At 46.2% G+C, this 13,074-nt stretch overlaps 1 protein-coding gene across 2 annotated transcripts in view; it reads right to left on the minus strand.

Annotated features, from left to right (window-relative positions):
• Window positions 1–13,074, minus strand: part of LOC141273800 (mitochondrial ribosome-associated GTPase 1-like) — a 334,821-nt gene that overhangs the window by 116,741 nt on the left and 205,006 nt on the right. For both annotated transcript variants that reach the window (XM_073686165.1, XM_073686166.1), the window contains exons 6-7: window positions 12,275–12,365; window positions 12,131–12,192 (exon numbers count right to left, since the gene is read on the minus strand). In XM_073686165.1, coding sequence (XP_073542266.1) covers window positions 12,131–12,192; window positions 12,275–12,365 — 153 coding nt within the window. The remainder of the gene's footprint in view (window positions 1–12,130; window positions 12,193–12,274; window positions 12,366–13,074) is intronic.

The raw sequence follows: 13,074 nt of genomic DNA on the forward strand, positions 1-13,074 counted from the left end.
GAGAAGTATTGCCTCAGGGCAGCTAGTGTGGATGATGGGAGTGATGGTGTGAGCGTCCCAGCACTAATGGTGCTGGTGCGGCGAAGAAGCACAGAGACTTGGAATTGCAGTTTCCAATGCTTTACTCACAGTTCTTCACCAGGTCACTCGTGAGCAGGTAGGACCGCCCGAGTCGTGCTGCGTCCACCAGGCAAGGGGCTCGGTCAACCCCCAGGTAATTCCAGAGCGTGGCACAGGACTCCCTTCTCTTCCTTTCTCTGGCCGTCCCCACCAGTGACCCACCTTTGTCCAGCTTCCTCTGTTGGCGAAACCTATCTCCGGCTTCCCTGACCCTATGTGGTATGCTTTCCTGGTGGATGTAGTGAGGGGTCGCACCAAGATGTGGTCACAACCTCCGGTCTCTTTGGCTGAGGGATTTATTGCCTCCACCAATTTGGGTTCCGGTACCCTGCTCTGCCAACCCTTCACCCGCAATCTCCTGGGCCTATGGGGTTCCTTCTTCACTCGTGTCTCTGGGCCTCTCTTGATGTTTCGTTCCTTGCTTCCTTTCTTACTTTCCTTTCTGTTCCTTCTCCTTTCTCTCTCTCTCAGGCCCCGGCCTCCTGACAATGCCTGCCTGCGGAGCAGAGCCCATGCAGCAGCTCTGCTCCCTGTCACTTCTCCTCAGACTGCACATGGTTCTAAGATGGTGCCCACCTTATAAACCTCCCTTATGTGTGAGCCCAGGTGACTAGCAACCAATGGGCTCCTACCTATGCCCAGAGACCCACCCCTATCTGCTCCTACACCACTGGGTGTACTTTCTCCTCCCCACTCCAGCCAGGGACAGAAGCTGTCGTGCCTGCACTTCTGTGGGAGCACCGTTGAGCTGTCCCTCGGAAATGGGGTGTGTGTGGTGCATGCAGCCTACCGAGTCCTGGTCCGCACTCCATCCTTACCCGGGAGTGGAATATCACACCTCTGGTTTGAGATGCAATACCCCTGTAGCAGCCGAGCCCTCGGGGTGCTACACTGCCAACTCTGGCCATGAGGTTAGGTAATAAAAACACAAGGAGCTGTCAAGTTAGGTAGAGCCACAGGTAAACAAAGTGGGTGTAAGGAATTAAGTGAAATTCAAGAGGAACAAAAGAGATAAAGAAAATAACATTTCTAGGGGTGTTGTATATTACAATACAGCCCATATTAGCTTGAAAAAACCTGAATTTTGGGGTAGGACAACCTCTTTAAAGCTGATAGTCTGCACTTTAAGCCCATATTGATTATATAACTGTATCTTGAATTAGTTTTGGTAAACAGTTAAAATGCAAAACTTGTATCACTGTCCAAATATTTCTGGACTTAAATGTACATCCCATAGGATACACAGAAAGACTGCCGTATAAATAATATAGGATACACTGAGACTCAGCAGTATACAGTGGTGTGAAAAACTGTTTGCCCCCCTCCCTTATTCTTTTGCATGTTTTTCACACTTCAATGTTTCAGATCACAAAACAAATGTAAAATATTAGACAAAGATAACACAATTAAACACGAAATGCAGTTTTTAAATGAAGTTCTTTATTTAGGGAAAAAGAAATCAAAACCTACAGGGCTCTGTGTGAAAAAGTGACTGCCACTGTTAAGGGGACGGTTGCAAACAACTTTATTATAATGGAAAGCAACCGAACCCAGGGTCCGCGATGCAGCCTGTAGGATTGCGGCTGAACACCTTCCGGGTGAGAAGGAAACAACCAACTTAAATAGAAATCCCCTCCGTGTTACAGCACACCGGAAAGGGAATAAGGATTCGCACTATCTCCGTTAACTGCACGAGAGATGTGCGATAAATAATATATCTGTAGACCTGTTGCGGCACAGGGACTACACTGTTGGCGCTAGGATGCGTGTGTGACTCACGCCGGAAAATACGTGCTCCCAGCCTGCGTGCTACCGGACTGAGGAGTATCTCTCCACGTGGCTTACAGGTGGTACCGGGAAATAGGGTGTCTGCAGACTGCTCGGGGTGTAAGGCGACCCCTTTGTCAGAGCCAGACTGTCAGATGAAGCTACCTGCCTATTTCATCTAGCCTGCCTATTTCCACTACACCTGCCTGCCAGAAACTAAAGCACATGTGGAGCCCAAGAGACCAAGCGTCCACACAACACCATCACTGCTCAATGATCAGAGCGCGCCGCCATGTTTGTTTAAAGATTAAGCCCTGCCCACCGTCGCACCATTGGTGACGTCACCCGCGACCAATCAGGCGGTGCCAGGTCACCGGATCAGCTGACTCCCAAACCACCAATCACGGTCCACCATGTCATGGGCATGCTCAGTACAGAGAATCCTGGACTTAGGCTGCAGTAGCCCTGTCTCCCTCCGCAACCTATGCTTCATGTTGCTAGGCACAAAGACCGAAGAGACAACCTGTAAGTCTCGTGGACCAGCTAGGCGTTGGGACTGACGATGATGCTGAGCAGCATCGGCCCCGGCTGGACCGAAATAGGAGATCACAGAATCCACTGATGGTTCTGAACCCATTTTGAATCCAGCAAACACCCGACGCCTTACAGCCACTCCCCTTAAAACACAAATTAACTATGTTTTATCACATCTTTGGGAAGCGGAGTTCAATTTCCCTAGCCACACACAAGCCTGATTTCTGCCACACCTGTTCTAAAATCAAGAAATCACTTAAATAGGACTTGTCTGACAAACTGAAGTAGACCAAAAGATCCTCAAAAGCTATACATCATGCTGCGATCCAAAGAAATTCAGCAACAAATGAGAAACAAAGTAATTGAGATCTATCAGTCTGCAAAAGATTATAAAGCCATTTCTAAAGCTTTGGGACTCCAGCGAACTACAGTGAGAGCCATTATCCACAAATGCTGAAAACATGGAACAGTGATGAACCTTCCCAGGAGTGGCCGGCCGTCCAAAATTACCGCAAGAGCGCAGCGACGACTCATTCAAAAGGTCACAAAAGACTCAACAACAACATCCAAAGAACTGCGGGGCTCATTTGCCTCAGTTAAGGTCAATGTTCATGACTCCACCATAACAAAGAGACTGGGCAAAAAATAGCATGCATGGCAGACTTCCAGGACTAAAACCACTGCTGAGCAAAAATAACATAAAGGCTCATCTCAGACTTTTGGGAGAATACTCTGTGGACTGACAAGACAAAAGTTAAACTTTTTGGAAGGTGTATGTTCCATTACATCTGGCGTAGAAGTATTACAGCATTTCAGAAATGGAACATCATACCAACAGTAAAATATGGTGGTGGTAATGTGACGGTCTGGGGCTGTTTTGTTGCTTAAGGATATGGAAGACTTGCTGTGGTAAATGGAACCATGAATTCTGCTGTCTACCAAAAAATACTGAAGGAGAATGTCCGGCCATCTGTTCGTGACCTGAAGCAGAAGCGCACTTACGTTAGGGAGCGGGACAATGATCCAAAAAACACCAGCAAGTCTGACCCCTGAATGGCTTAAGAAAAACAAAATTAAAACTTTGGAGTGGCCTATTCAAAGTCCTGACCTTAATTCGATTGATATGCTGTGGCATGACCTTATAAAGGCGGTTCATGCTCGAAAACCCTCAATGTGGCAGAATTACATGAATTTTGCAAAGATGAGTGGGCCAAAATTCCTCCAGAGCGTTGTAAAAAACCCATTGAAAGTTATTGCAAACGCTTGACTGCAGTTGTTGCTGCTAAGGGTACAAATACAAAGAAAATAGTCGGCACTCCGTAGTCCTCGTTAGTAATAGTGGTGCACATGGAGAGATTACAAGCAAAATGAAGAAATCCCGAAAAAAGCCTGCAAGGGGCTGAAACGTCTTGTTGTAGTTTTCCTACATGTGGAATAAATGAACTGATCGAATACACGTGAGTGCCGGGATTTCTTCATGTTGCTGCTCAGGGTGGCCCAACCAGTCTGCGTCCATCGCCTTAAGTGTCTCATCGCTTAAGTGTAGAAATAAGAATTATACCAGACGTTAAATATGATGTACACAGACTGTACCTTGTCATCTGCCACCATCACAAGTTAATCAGCATATTTATCCCTCTATTCTTCCTACAAGTATGTCATTCAACTTTCCCATCCTGATTTTTCCCTATCTCTGCTCCTGCACACACATGCTACGTCACTCAACTTTCCCATCCTGATTTCTGTTACGGACGTGGTTTGTGGAACCACTGTGCCACGGACCATGGAGAGTCTGGAGGGGAGTGACTAAGCGAGCACCGGACTGTTCACTAGAGCCTCAGATGGTGAGGTTAGACTGGGCGTCCGATGAATGCCAGATGCCACTTCAGGACAGTCCAAAGGCCGCGCAGCAGCTGGACCCAGTAGGACAGACTGAATGGTGCAGCAGGCTGGGCTTAACAAAGGAGTGCAGCGGGCTGGGTTCGTATAAAAACTGCAGCCGGCAGGGCTTGCATCAGAGTGCAGCAGGCAAAGTTTGCATCCGAGTGCAGCAGGCAGAGTTTGCACCAGAGTGCAGCAGGCAGAGTTTGCACCAGAGTGCAGCAGGCAGAGTTTGCACCAGAGTGCAGCAGGCAGAGTTTGCACCAGAGTGCAGCAGGCAGAGTTTGCACCAGAGTGCAGCAGGCAGAGTTTGCACCAGAGTGCAGCAAGGACTTATACGCAACCTTAACAACTTAGACTGCAGAACAGGATGGTTGCTCAGGCACCTCCCCAGTGGGGAGGAAGCTATATATATGTAATGTCCCACAGCCATTGGCTGGGGACGTAATAGCAAGTGCACACGCTGGTCATTTAAGAGGGTGGGAGCGCGTGCGGGCTGGAAGCCCTGCTAGAAGTATGCAGAGAACAGGGAAGGGAAGCACCGACTGCAGCGCGGGTGAGTGAAATGACACGCCGTAGACCCTGCCTGTCCTGGTGGTGCTAACAATTTCCATCCTGATTTTTCTGCATCTCTGCTCCTGCACATGCATGGTATGTTTTTCATCTAACCTCTGCTCTACCTCCAATTTTATTTACCATCTCCTTGTTTACTCTGCCCTTGAATATTCTGCATCTGGCTCAGCCTTAATCAGTTGATCAAGATGAGCACAGACCACTCCCCTCTGCTCCACACCTGAATGCATTCCGTAGCAAATATATTGTGTTACTTGTCTGCATAGACTTTAGTCTGCGTCCATCGCCTTAAGTGTAGAAATAAGAATTATGCCAGAATTGAACCAGAAGGGAACTGAAGGTAACTAGATATTTGGACACTATAAACAATGTTTGTGTTTTATTTTCACTGTCACCCCCATGATCCATCACTTTTTACAACCAACTCTAATCCCTGCACCTAGTAAGGAACCGGTCATCTCTCCCTCCAACCTCCCCATCCATCTCACCTCTACCTCACAACTATTCCTCAACATTCAATCCTGTCTCTCCAAACACAGACAGCCACCTCATGCTCTCTCCTGCTCCCACCTGATAACACTTTCTTTACTCCTCCTCACTGACGGTGATATCTCCCCAAATCCTGGCCCTCCTCACCACATCCCCAGTCAGTACTATCTCCTATCCACGATCTACCACAAGTTTATGTAACCTCTCTAACCTTATATCGATCAGCCCAGACCCCGCTTCCCCAGTTCCACTAACAGGAGCTCCATGGAACGATCGCTCTGTCTGCAACAAATTATCATACATCCATGATCTTTTCATTACTAACAAACTTTCCTTCCTCGGCATCACCGAAACCTGGCTCACCCGCTCTGACACAGCCTCTCCAGCTGCACTTTCGTATGATGAATTCCACCTTTCCCACACACCCCACCCCATTGGCAAACATGGCGGAGGAGTTGGTTTTCTCCTGTCAGATAGCTGCTCCTTCACCCCAATTCCACTGCCACCCTCCGTTACCCCTCCCTTCTTTTGAGGTGTGTGCATCTACTCCCCCTCCAACTGGCCATCATTTACAGCCCCCCGCCTTCTTCGACCACTTCACCACCTGGATGCTTCATTTCCTTTCCATTGACATCCCCACTATCATCATGGGTGACTTCAACATCCCCATCGACGCTTACTTCTCAGCTGTCTCTAAGCTTCTATCTCTCATTTCCTCTTTCGGCCTCACTCAGTGCAACAACTCACAAAGATTGCCACACTCTGGACCTCATCATTGCCCGCCTCTGTTCCATATCTAACCTCTCTAACTTACCTCTCCCTCTTTCTGTTCACAACCTACTTACATTCTCTTCTCTCTCCTCTCCAGGTCCACAATCCCCACTCCACAAACCTGCACACCCTCGCAGAAATCTCAAACACCTTGACCTACACTCAATCTCTGAATCCCTTCTCCCTCTTACAGACATAAGTTCATTACACAATGCAGATGCTGTGGCCGCTTTATATAACACCACAATAGATGCAGCTCTCAAGTCGGCCGCTCCTCTCACACATACCAAAGCTCACAAAGTCAACAGGCAACCCTGGAATACCAGCCTGACCAAAGAACTGAGATGGGTTTCCAGAGTTGCTGAGCGGAGACGGAAAAGATTCCACTCCAAAGAGCACTTCATCGCATTCAAACAGTCCCTCACTACTTTCAAATGCACACTCACTGCAGCAAAGCAAACAAACTTCTCATCTCTCATATCCTCCATGTCTCACAACCCTAAACAACTATTGAACACTTTCAATTCTCTCATCCCCCAGCTACCCCCTCCCTCTCTTTTCATCTCAGCTGAAGACTTTGATGTCATCAATCTTTTGCGTGAAGAATGAGGCAGAGAAAGCTTTGGCCTACAGTCCCCACAGCCCCGCTCATATCTACTCAGCCCTCCTCCTCCAAAACCAGCTTCTACGCCATCACGGAAGAGCAACTTTCCTCTTTACTCTCCAAGTAACATCTCACCACCTGTGAATTTGACTCAATCACGTCCCACCTCATCCCAAACCTCACCACAGTCTTTACCTTAACCCATCTCTTCAACCTATCACTAACAACTGATGTCTTGCCCTCATGATTTAAACATGCCTCAATCACACCCATCTTCAAAAAGCCCTCCCTTGACCAATTCTCTCCGTCTAGCTATCGCCCCATATCACTTCTCCCCTGTGTCTCAAAACTACTGGAAAAACATGTCCATCTTGAACTGTCCTCCCACCTCTCCTCATGCTCCCTTTTCGACCACTTACAATCTGGCTTCCGACCGCATCATTCCACTGAAACTGCCCTGACTAAAGTCACCAATGACCTACTAACCGCCAAATCCAAGCAACACTACTCTGTCCTCCTCCTCCTGGACCGGTCCTCTGCTTTTGACACAGTGAACCATTCAGTATTACTACTGATTCTCTCATCTCTTGGCATCTCAGACTTGTCCCTATCTTGGATCTCGTCTTACCTAACAGATCGGACATTCAGCATCTCCCACTCAAACACCACCTCCTCACCTAGATCTGTCGGTGTCCCCCAAGGTTCAGTCCTAGAATCCCTGCTTTTCTCCATTTACACCTTCGGCCTGGAACAGCTCAGAGTCCCACAACTTTCAGTATCAACTCTATGCTGATGACACACAGATCTACCTTTCTGTACCCAATATCACCTCCCTACTAACCAGAATCCCACAATGTCTGACCGCTATTTCATCCTTCCTCTCTGCTAGATTTCTTAAACTTAACATAGATAGAACAGAATTCATTCATTCTTTCCATCATCTCACTCAACCCCCCCCAACAGGCCTATCAATTAAAGTAAATGGCTGCTCACTCTCCCCAATCCCGTAAGCTCGCTGCCTCGGGGTACCCCTGGACTCTAATCTCTCCTTCAAACCACATATCCAAGCTCTTTCCACTTCCTGCCATTTCCAACTCAAAAATATTTCCCGAATACGCACATTCATTACTCAAGAATCTGCAAATAACCCTAGTCAATGCCCTCATCATCTCCCGTCTTGACTACTGCAACCTCCTGCTCTGCGGCATCCCTTCTAACACTCTCACACTTCGCCAATCTATCCTAAACTCTGCTGCCAGACCAATTCACCTGTCCCCCCGCTATTCCCCGGTCTCTCCCCTCTGTCAATTCCTTCACTGGCTCCCCATTACCCAGAGACTCCAGTTAAAAACCCTAACCATGGCATACAAAGCCATCCACAACCTGTCCCCTCCATCTGTGACCTAGTCTCCCGGTACTTACCTACACGAAACCTCCGATCCTCACAAAATCTCCTTCTCTACTCATCTCTTATCTCCTCTTCCCACAATTGCATACAAGATTTCTCCTGTGCATCTCCCCTATTCTGGAACTCTCTATGCCATGTAAGGCGGCGGTGTTCACACCGTGCAGTAACTGAGGCAGTGACCAAGCAAGTCCAACATAAACAGCTTTTATTTCAGCAACTTCCGGGTTAACAGAAAGTCCTCCGTTTCGCAGCCGGGTTAACAGAAGTCCATACACAATGGTTGCCGGGGGCAATGGCCGCGCCGGGCCGCCCAGAGCCTGACGGGTGCAGAGCCTTCCCAGGCGTGGGTTCAGCTATACAGAGTCCTGCTGAGCTTTCCTGCTATGCTCCTAGCAGGTTCCAACACAGAACAACACTAATCCTTAATGCAGGGTTTTTAAAGGACCTGTGGCAAGAGCCACTGGAAAACCCGGGTTGGAGGGAGGAGGCCGCCCCACTACCTTCCTGTAACCTCCTCCAAGAAATGAAGGCCCTGCCGGGTTTTACTTAATCTGCCTTAGCCAGATAGCCAGACCAGGTCAATGCTCACCTTCATTCCTGCATTGCCGCTGCAGGTGAGTTTGTGACTGGGTTTAATAGGTCTCTGTACACATTCTGGGGGATACATAACATCCCTTGTATACGATCCCGGTCACTGCCTGACACCCAACATATCAGACTCACCTACCGTGGAATCCTTCAAAAGGAATCTGAAGACCTACCTCTTTCAACAAGCCTACAACCTTCAGTAACCACTGCTCCACCATACCACTGAGCAACCAACTCTGCCCCCACCTACTGTATCCTCCCATCCCTTGTAGATTATGGGCCCTCGTGGGCAGGGTCCTCTCTCCTCCTGTACCAGTCAGTGACTTTTATTGTCTAAGAGTATTGTACTTGTTTTTATTATGTATACCCCTTCTCACATGTAAAGCGCCATGGAATAAATGGCGCTATAATTATAATTATTAATAATAATAATAAAAAATAATAATTAGGTTTAGGGGCAATCACTTTTTCACACAAGGCCCTGTAGGTTTGGATTTCTTTTTCCCTTAATAAATTCATTTAAAAACTGCATTTTTTGTTTGCTTGTGTTATCTTTGTCTTATATTTAAATTTCTTTTATGTGATCTGAAACATTTAACTGTGACAAACAAGCAAAAGAAATAGAAATCAGAAAGGGGGCAAACACTTTTTCACACCACTGTATATCATATAGGACACGCCGAGACTTTGCCATAGTAACATCACATAAGAAACACAGACTGAAGTTAATACCATATTTTTCGGATTATAAGACACACTTTTTTCCTCTAAATTTGGGAGGAAAATGGAGGTGTAACTTATAATTTGAAGTGAGCTTACCTGGGGGGCGGCTGCAGTGGCGCAGGGTCACAGGAGTTAGAGTCGCTGCTTCAAAGAGGCCGGCGGAGGCAGGGTCGGGGCGATGCTTCAGCTTCTGGGATCCCAGATGAAGGCGCCGGTGAGCGGAGTCTATTTTCCCAATGAGATCCCTGCGGTGGGTTTAGGGAAAATGGCCACCGGAGACGAAGCATGCGCAGAATGATACTCGGGAGACAATATCTGGAGACTAGATATCATCTCCCGAGATTTCGATCTGCGCATGCGCCACATTCGGCAGACATTTTTCCAAAGCCCACTGCAGGGATATGGGAAAATATGGGGATATGGGAAAATATGGGACTATGGGAATATGGGAAAGACATCTCGGATCCCAAGCACCGCAGCATCGCCCCGTTCCTGCCGCTGGCCTCATGAAGCAACGACCCTGGCTCCTGTGACCCCACTCCACTACAGTCATGCAGTACCCCCCCCCTCCCCCTCAGGTAAGCTACCGTAAAAGGGAATATAAGACTTACCACCATTGTATTTAAAAAAAACTTTTTCTAATTTCCAACCCAAGGGGTATGTCTTATAATCCGCAAAATATGGTACATCACATAGGCTACACCGAGAGTTGTATACATCAAATAGGAAACACCGAAAGACAGCCATATCCATCACATAGGAGATACTGAGAGACTGCCTTATACATCACATGGTATAAGCAGAGTCTCTGGCATATACAGTACAGACCAAAAGTTTGGACACACCTTCTCATTTAAAGATTTTTCTATATTTTCATGACTATGAAAATTGTACATTCACACTGAAGGCATGAAAACTATGAATTAACACATGTGGAGTTATATACTTAACAAAAAAAGTGTGAAACAACTGAAAATATGTCTTTATTCTAGGTTCTTCAAAGTAGCCACCTTTTGCTTTGATGACTGCTTTGCACACTCTTGGCATTCTCTTGATGAGCTTCAAGAGGTAGTCACCGGAAATGGTCTTCCAACAATCTTGAAGGAGTTCCCAGAGATGCTTAGCACTTGTTGGCCCTTTTGCCTTCACTCTGCGGTCCAGCTCACCGCAAACCATCTCGATTGGGTTCAGGTCTGGTGACTGTGGAGGCCAGGTCATCTGGCGTAGCACCCCATCACTCTCCTTCTTGGTCAAATAGCCCTTACACAGCCTGGAGGTGTGTTTGGGGTCATTGTACTGTCGAAAAATAAATGATGGTCCAACTAAACGCAAACCGGATGGAATAGCATGCCGCTGCAAGATGCTGTGGTAGCCATGCTGGTTCAGTATGCCTTCAATTTTGAATAAATCCCCAACAGTGTCACCAGCAAAGCACCCCCACACCATCACACCTCCTCCTCCATGCTTCACGGTGGGAACCAGGCATGTAGAGTCCATCCGTTCACCTTTTCTGCGTCGCACAAAGACACGGTGGTTGGAACCAAAGATCTCAAATTTGGACTCATCAGACCAAAGCACAGATTTACACTGGTCTAATGTCCATTCCTTGTGTTCTTTAGCCCAAACAAGTCTCTTCTGCTTGTTGCCTGTCCTTAGCAGTGGTTTCCTAGCAGCTATTTTACCATGAAGGCCTGCTGCACAAAGTCTCCTCTTAACAGTTGTTGAAGAGATGTGTCTGCTGCTAGAACTCTGTGTGGTATTGACCTGGTCTCTAATCTGAGCTGCTGTTAACCTGCGATTTCTGAGGCTGGTGACTCGGATAAACTTATCCTTAGAAGAAGAGGTGACTCTTGGTCTTCCTTTCCTGGGGCGGTCCTAATGTGAGCCAGTTTCTTTGTAGCGCTTGATGGTTTTTGCAACTGCACTTGGGGACACTTTCAAAGTTTTCCCAATTTTTCAGACTGTCTGACCTTCATTTCTTAAAGTAATGATGGCCACGTTTTTCTTTACTTAGCTGCTTTTTTCTTGCCATAATACAAATTCTAACAGTCTATTCAGTAGGACTATCAGCTGTGTATCCACCAGACTTCAGCACAACACAACTGATGGTCCCAACCCCATTTATAAGGCAAGAAATCCCACTTATTAAACCTGACAGGGCACACCTGTAAAGTGAAAACCATTTCCGGTGACTACCTCTTGAAGCTCATAAAGAGAATGCCAAGAGTGTGCAAAGCAGTCATCAAAGCAAAAGGTGGCTACTTTGAAGAACCTAGACTGTAAGACATATTTTCAGTTGTTTCACAATTTTTTGTTAAATATATAATTCTACATGTGTTAATTCATAGTTTTGATGCCTTCAGTGTGAATGTACAATTTTCATAGTCATGAAAATACAGAAAAATCTTTAAATGAGAAGGTGTGTCCAAACTTTTGGTCTGTAATGTATATCACATAGGATACACTGAGGCTGCTGTGTACATCACATAGGATATTCAGTTGTCAAAACAAAAAAGTTTACTTATACAAAAATGAGTGATCTTGGTTTTATTTCAGTTGCAGTTGCATTAGAAAGGCACCATAAAAGTAAAATTCCTGATGTAAACAAGCGTGTTCCACAATGCATACACTGTAAAAGTGACTGAAACCTATAACTGGATAAGAGGACTGACCTGAATTTTAAAAAGCACTGAGCGGGTGATTCCAGGTTCTCCCCCAACTTTAGAGGCTTTTCCTAGAATAAACATATGCAGATGTTTTATGCATACAGCACTACTATATTTAGAGAAACAAAGCAAAAAAAAGAGTGGATCTACCTTTTCGTAAATGCATTCTGCGCAGAGCATTTACTAGAGAGGATTTTCCCACATTAGGAATTCCAGTCACCATAATGGATATATCTAGGGTCTGTATTGGGAAAAAACATACAATACTGGATAAGCATACAATAAAGAAAACCGGTATGGTGCATCTAGTAGCCTTATATTGCTGTTATGTAAGGAGAACATATTATAGCTCCTAGAAGTGAAATAATTTTTGAGGCGTCTGACTTACAACAGATATGAGAGTACTCATCAGAAGACCACTACCCTCTCGCCCCACAAACAAGTGACTGACAGGCTGTTATGCAGACAATCATAAGGGTATTTCACAAAGATCCTCCATTTGCATTTCAGCATTTATTACATGGATAGCAACTGAATCAAATTTGGTCAATGTCTAACGATCTTTTTAGCTCCGATTTTTCTCAAGAGCTCTTGTGATTGCCTGGACACAGACTACGAAAGACTGATGGTGGGTATCAAGTTTTTGGGTTCTGCAAATCAATTTGGTAGGGCATCACCCATGTTCAGGTGCATTTGTTTTGTATAGCATAGTTACAATCGCCATGTACAATTGCTATACAATACACTCATTACCAATCTGTAATTTTGTATTATTCACAATATACCGTAATATAAAACTTCACTTTATTATAGCTTAAATATTATAGCTTCCCGCACGGCAATAGTTAACAGCCGCCAGCCAAACCAGGCTGGCAGCTGACATCAGCAAGCACGTCACCTTAGTATGATGTCACTGTCATGAGCCGTCGACCGTGCCTCGGATGATCGGA

The sequence above is a fragment of the Phyllobates terribilis genome, unplaced genomic scaffold (genome assembly GCF_046119375.1).
Source record: "Phyllobates terribilis strain yellow unplaced genomic scaffold, ASM4611937v1 Scaffold_5__5_contigs__length_657084704, whole genome shotgun sequence".
Taxonomy (NCBI): Eukaryota; Metazoa; Chordata; class Amphibia; order Anura; family Dendrobatidae; genus Phyllobates; species Phyllobates terribilis.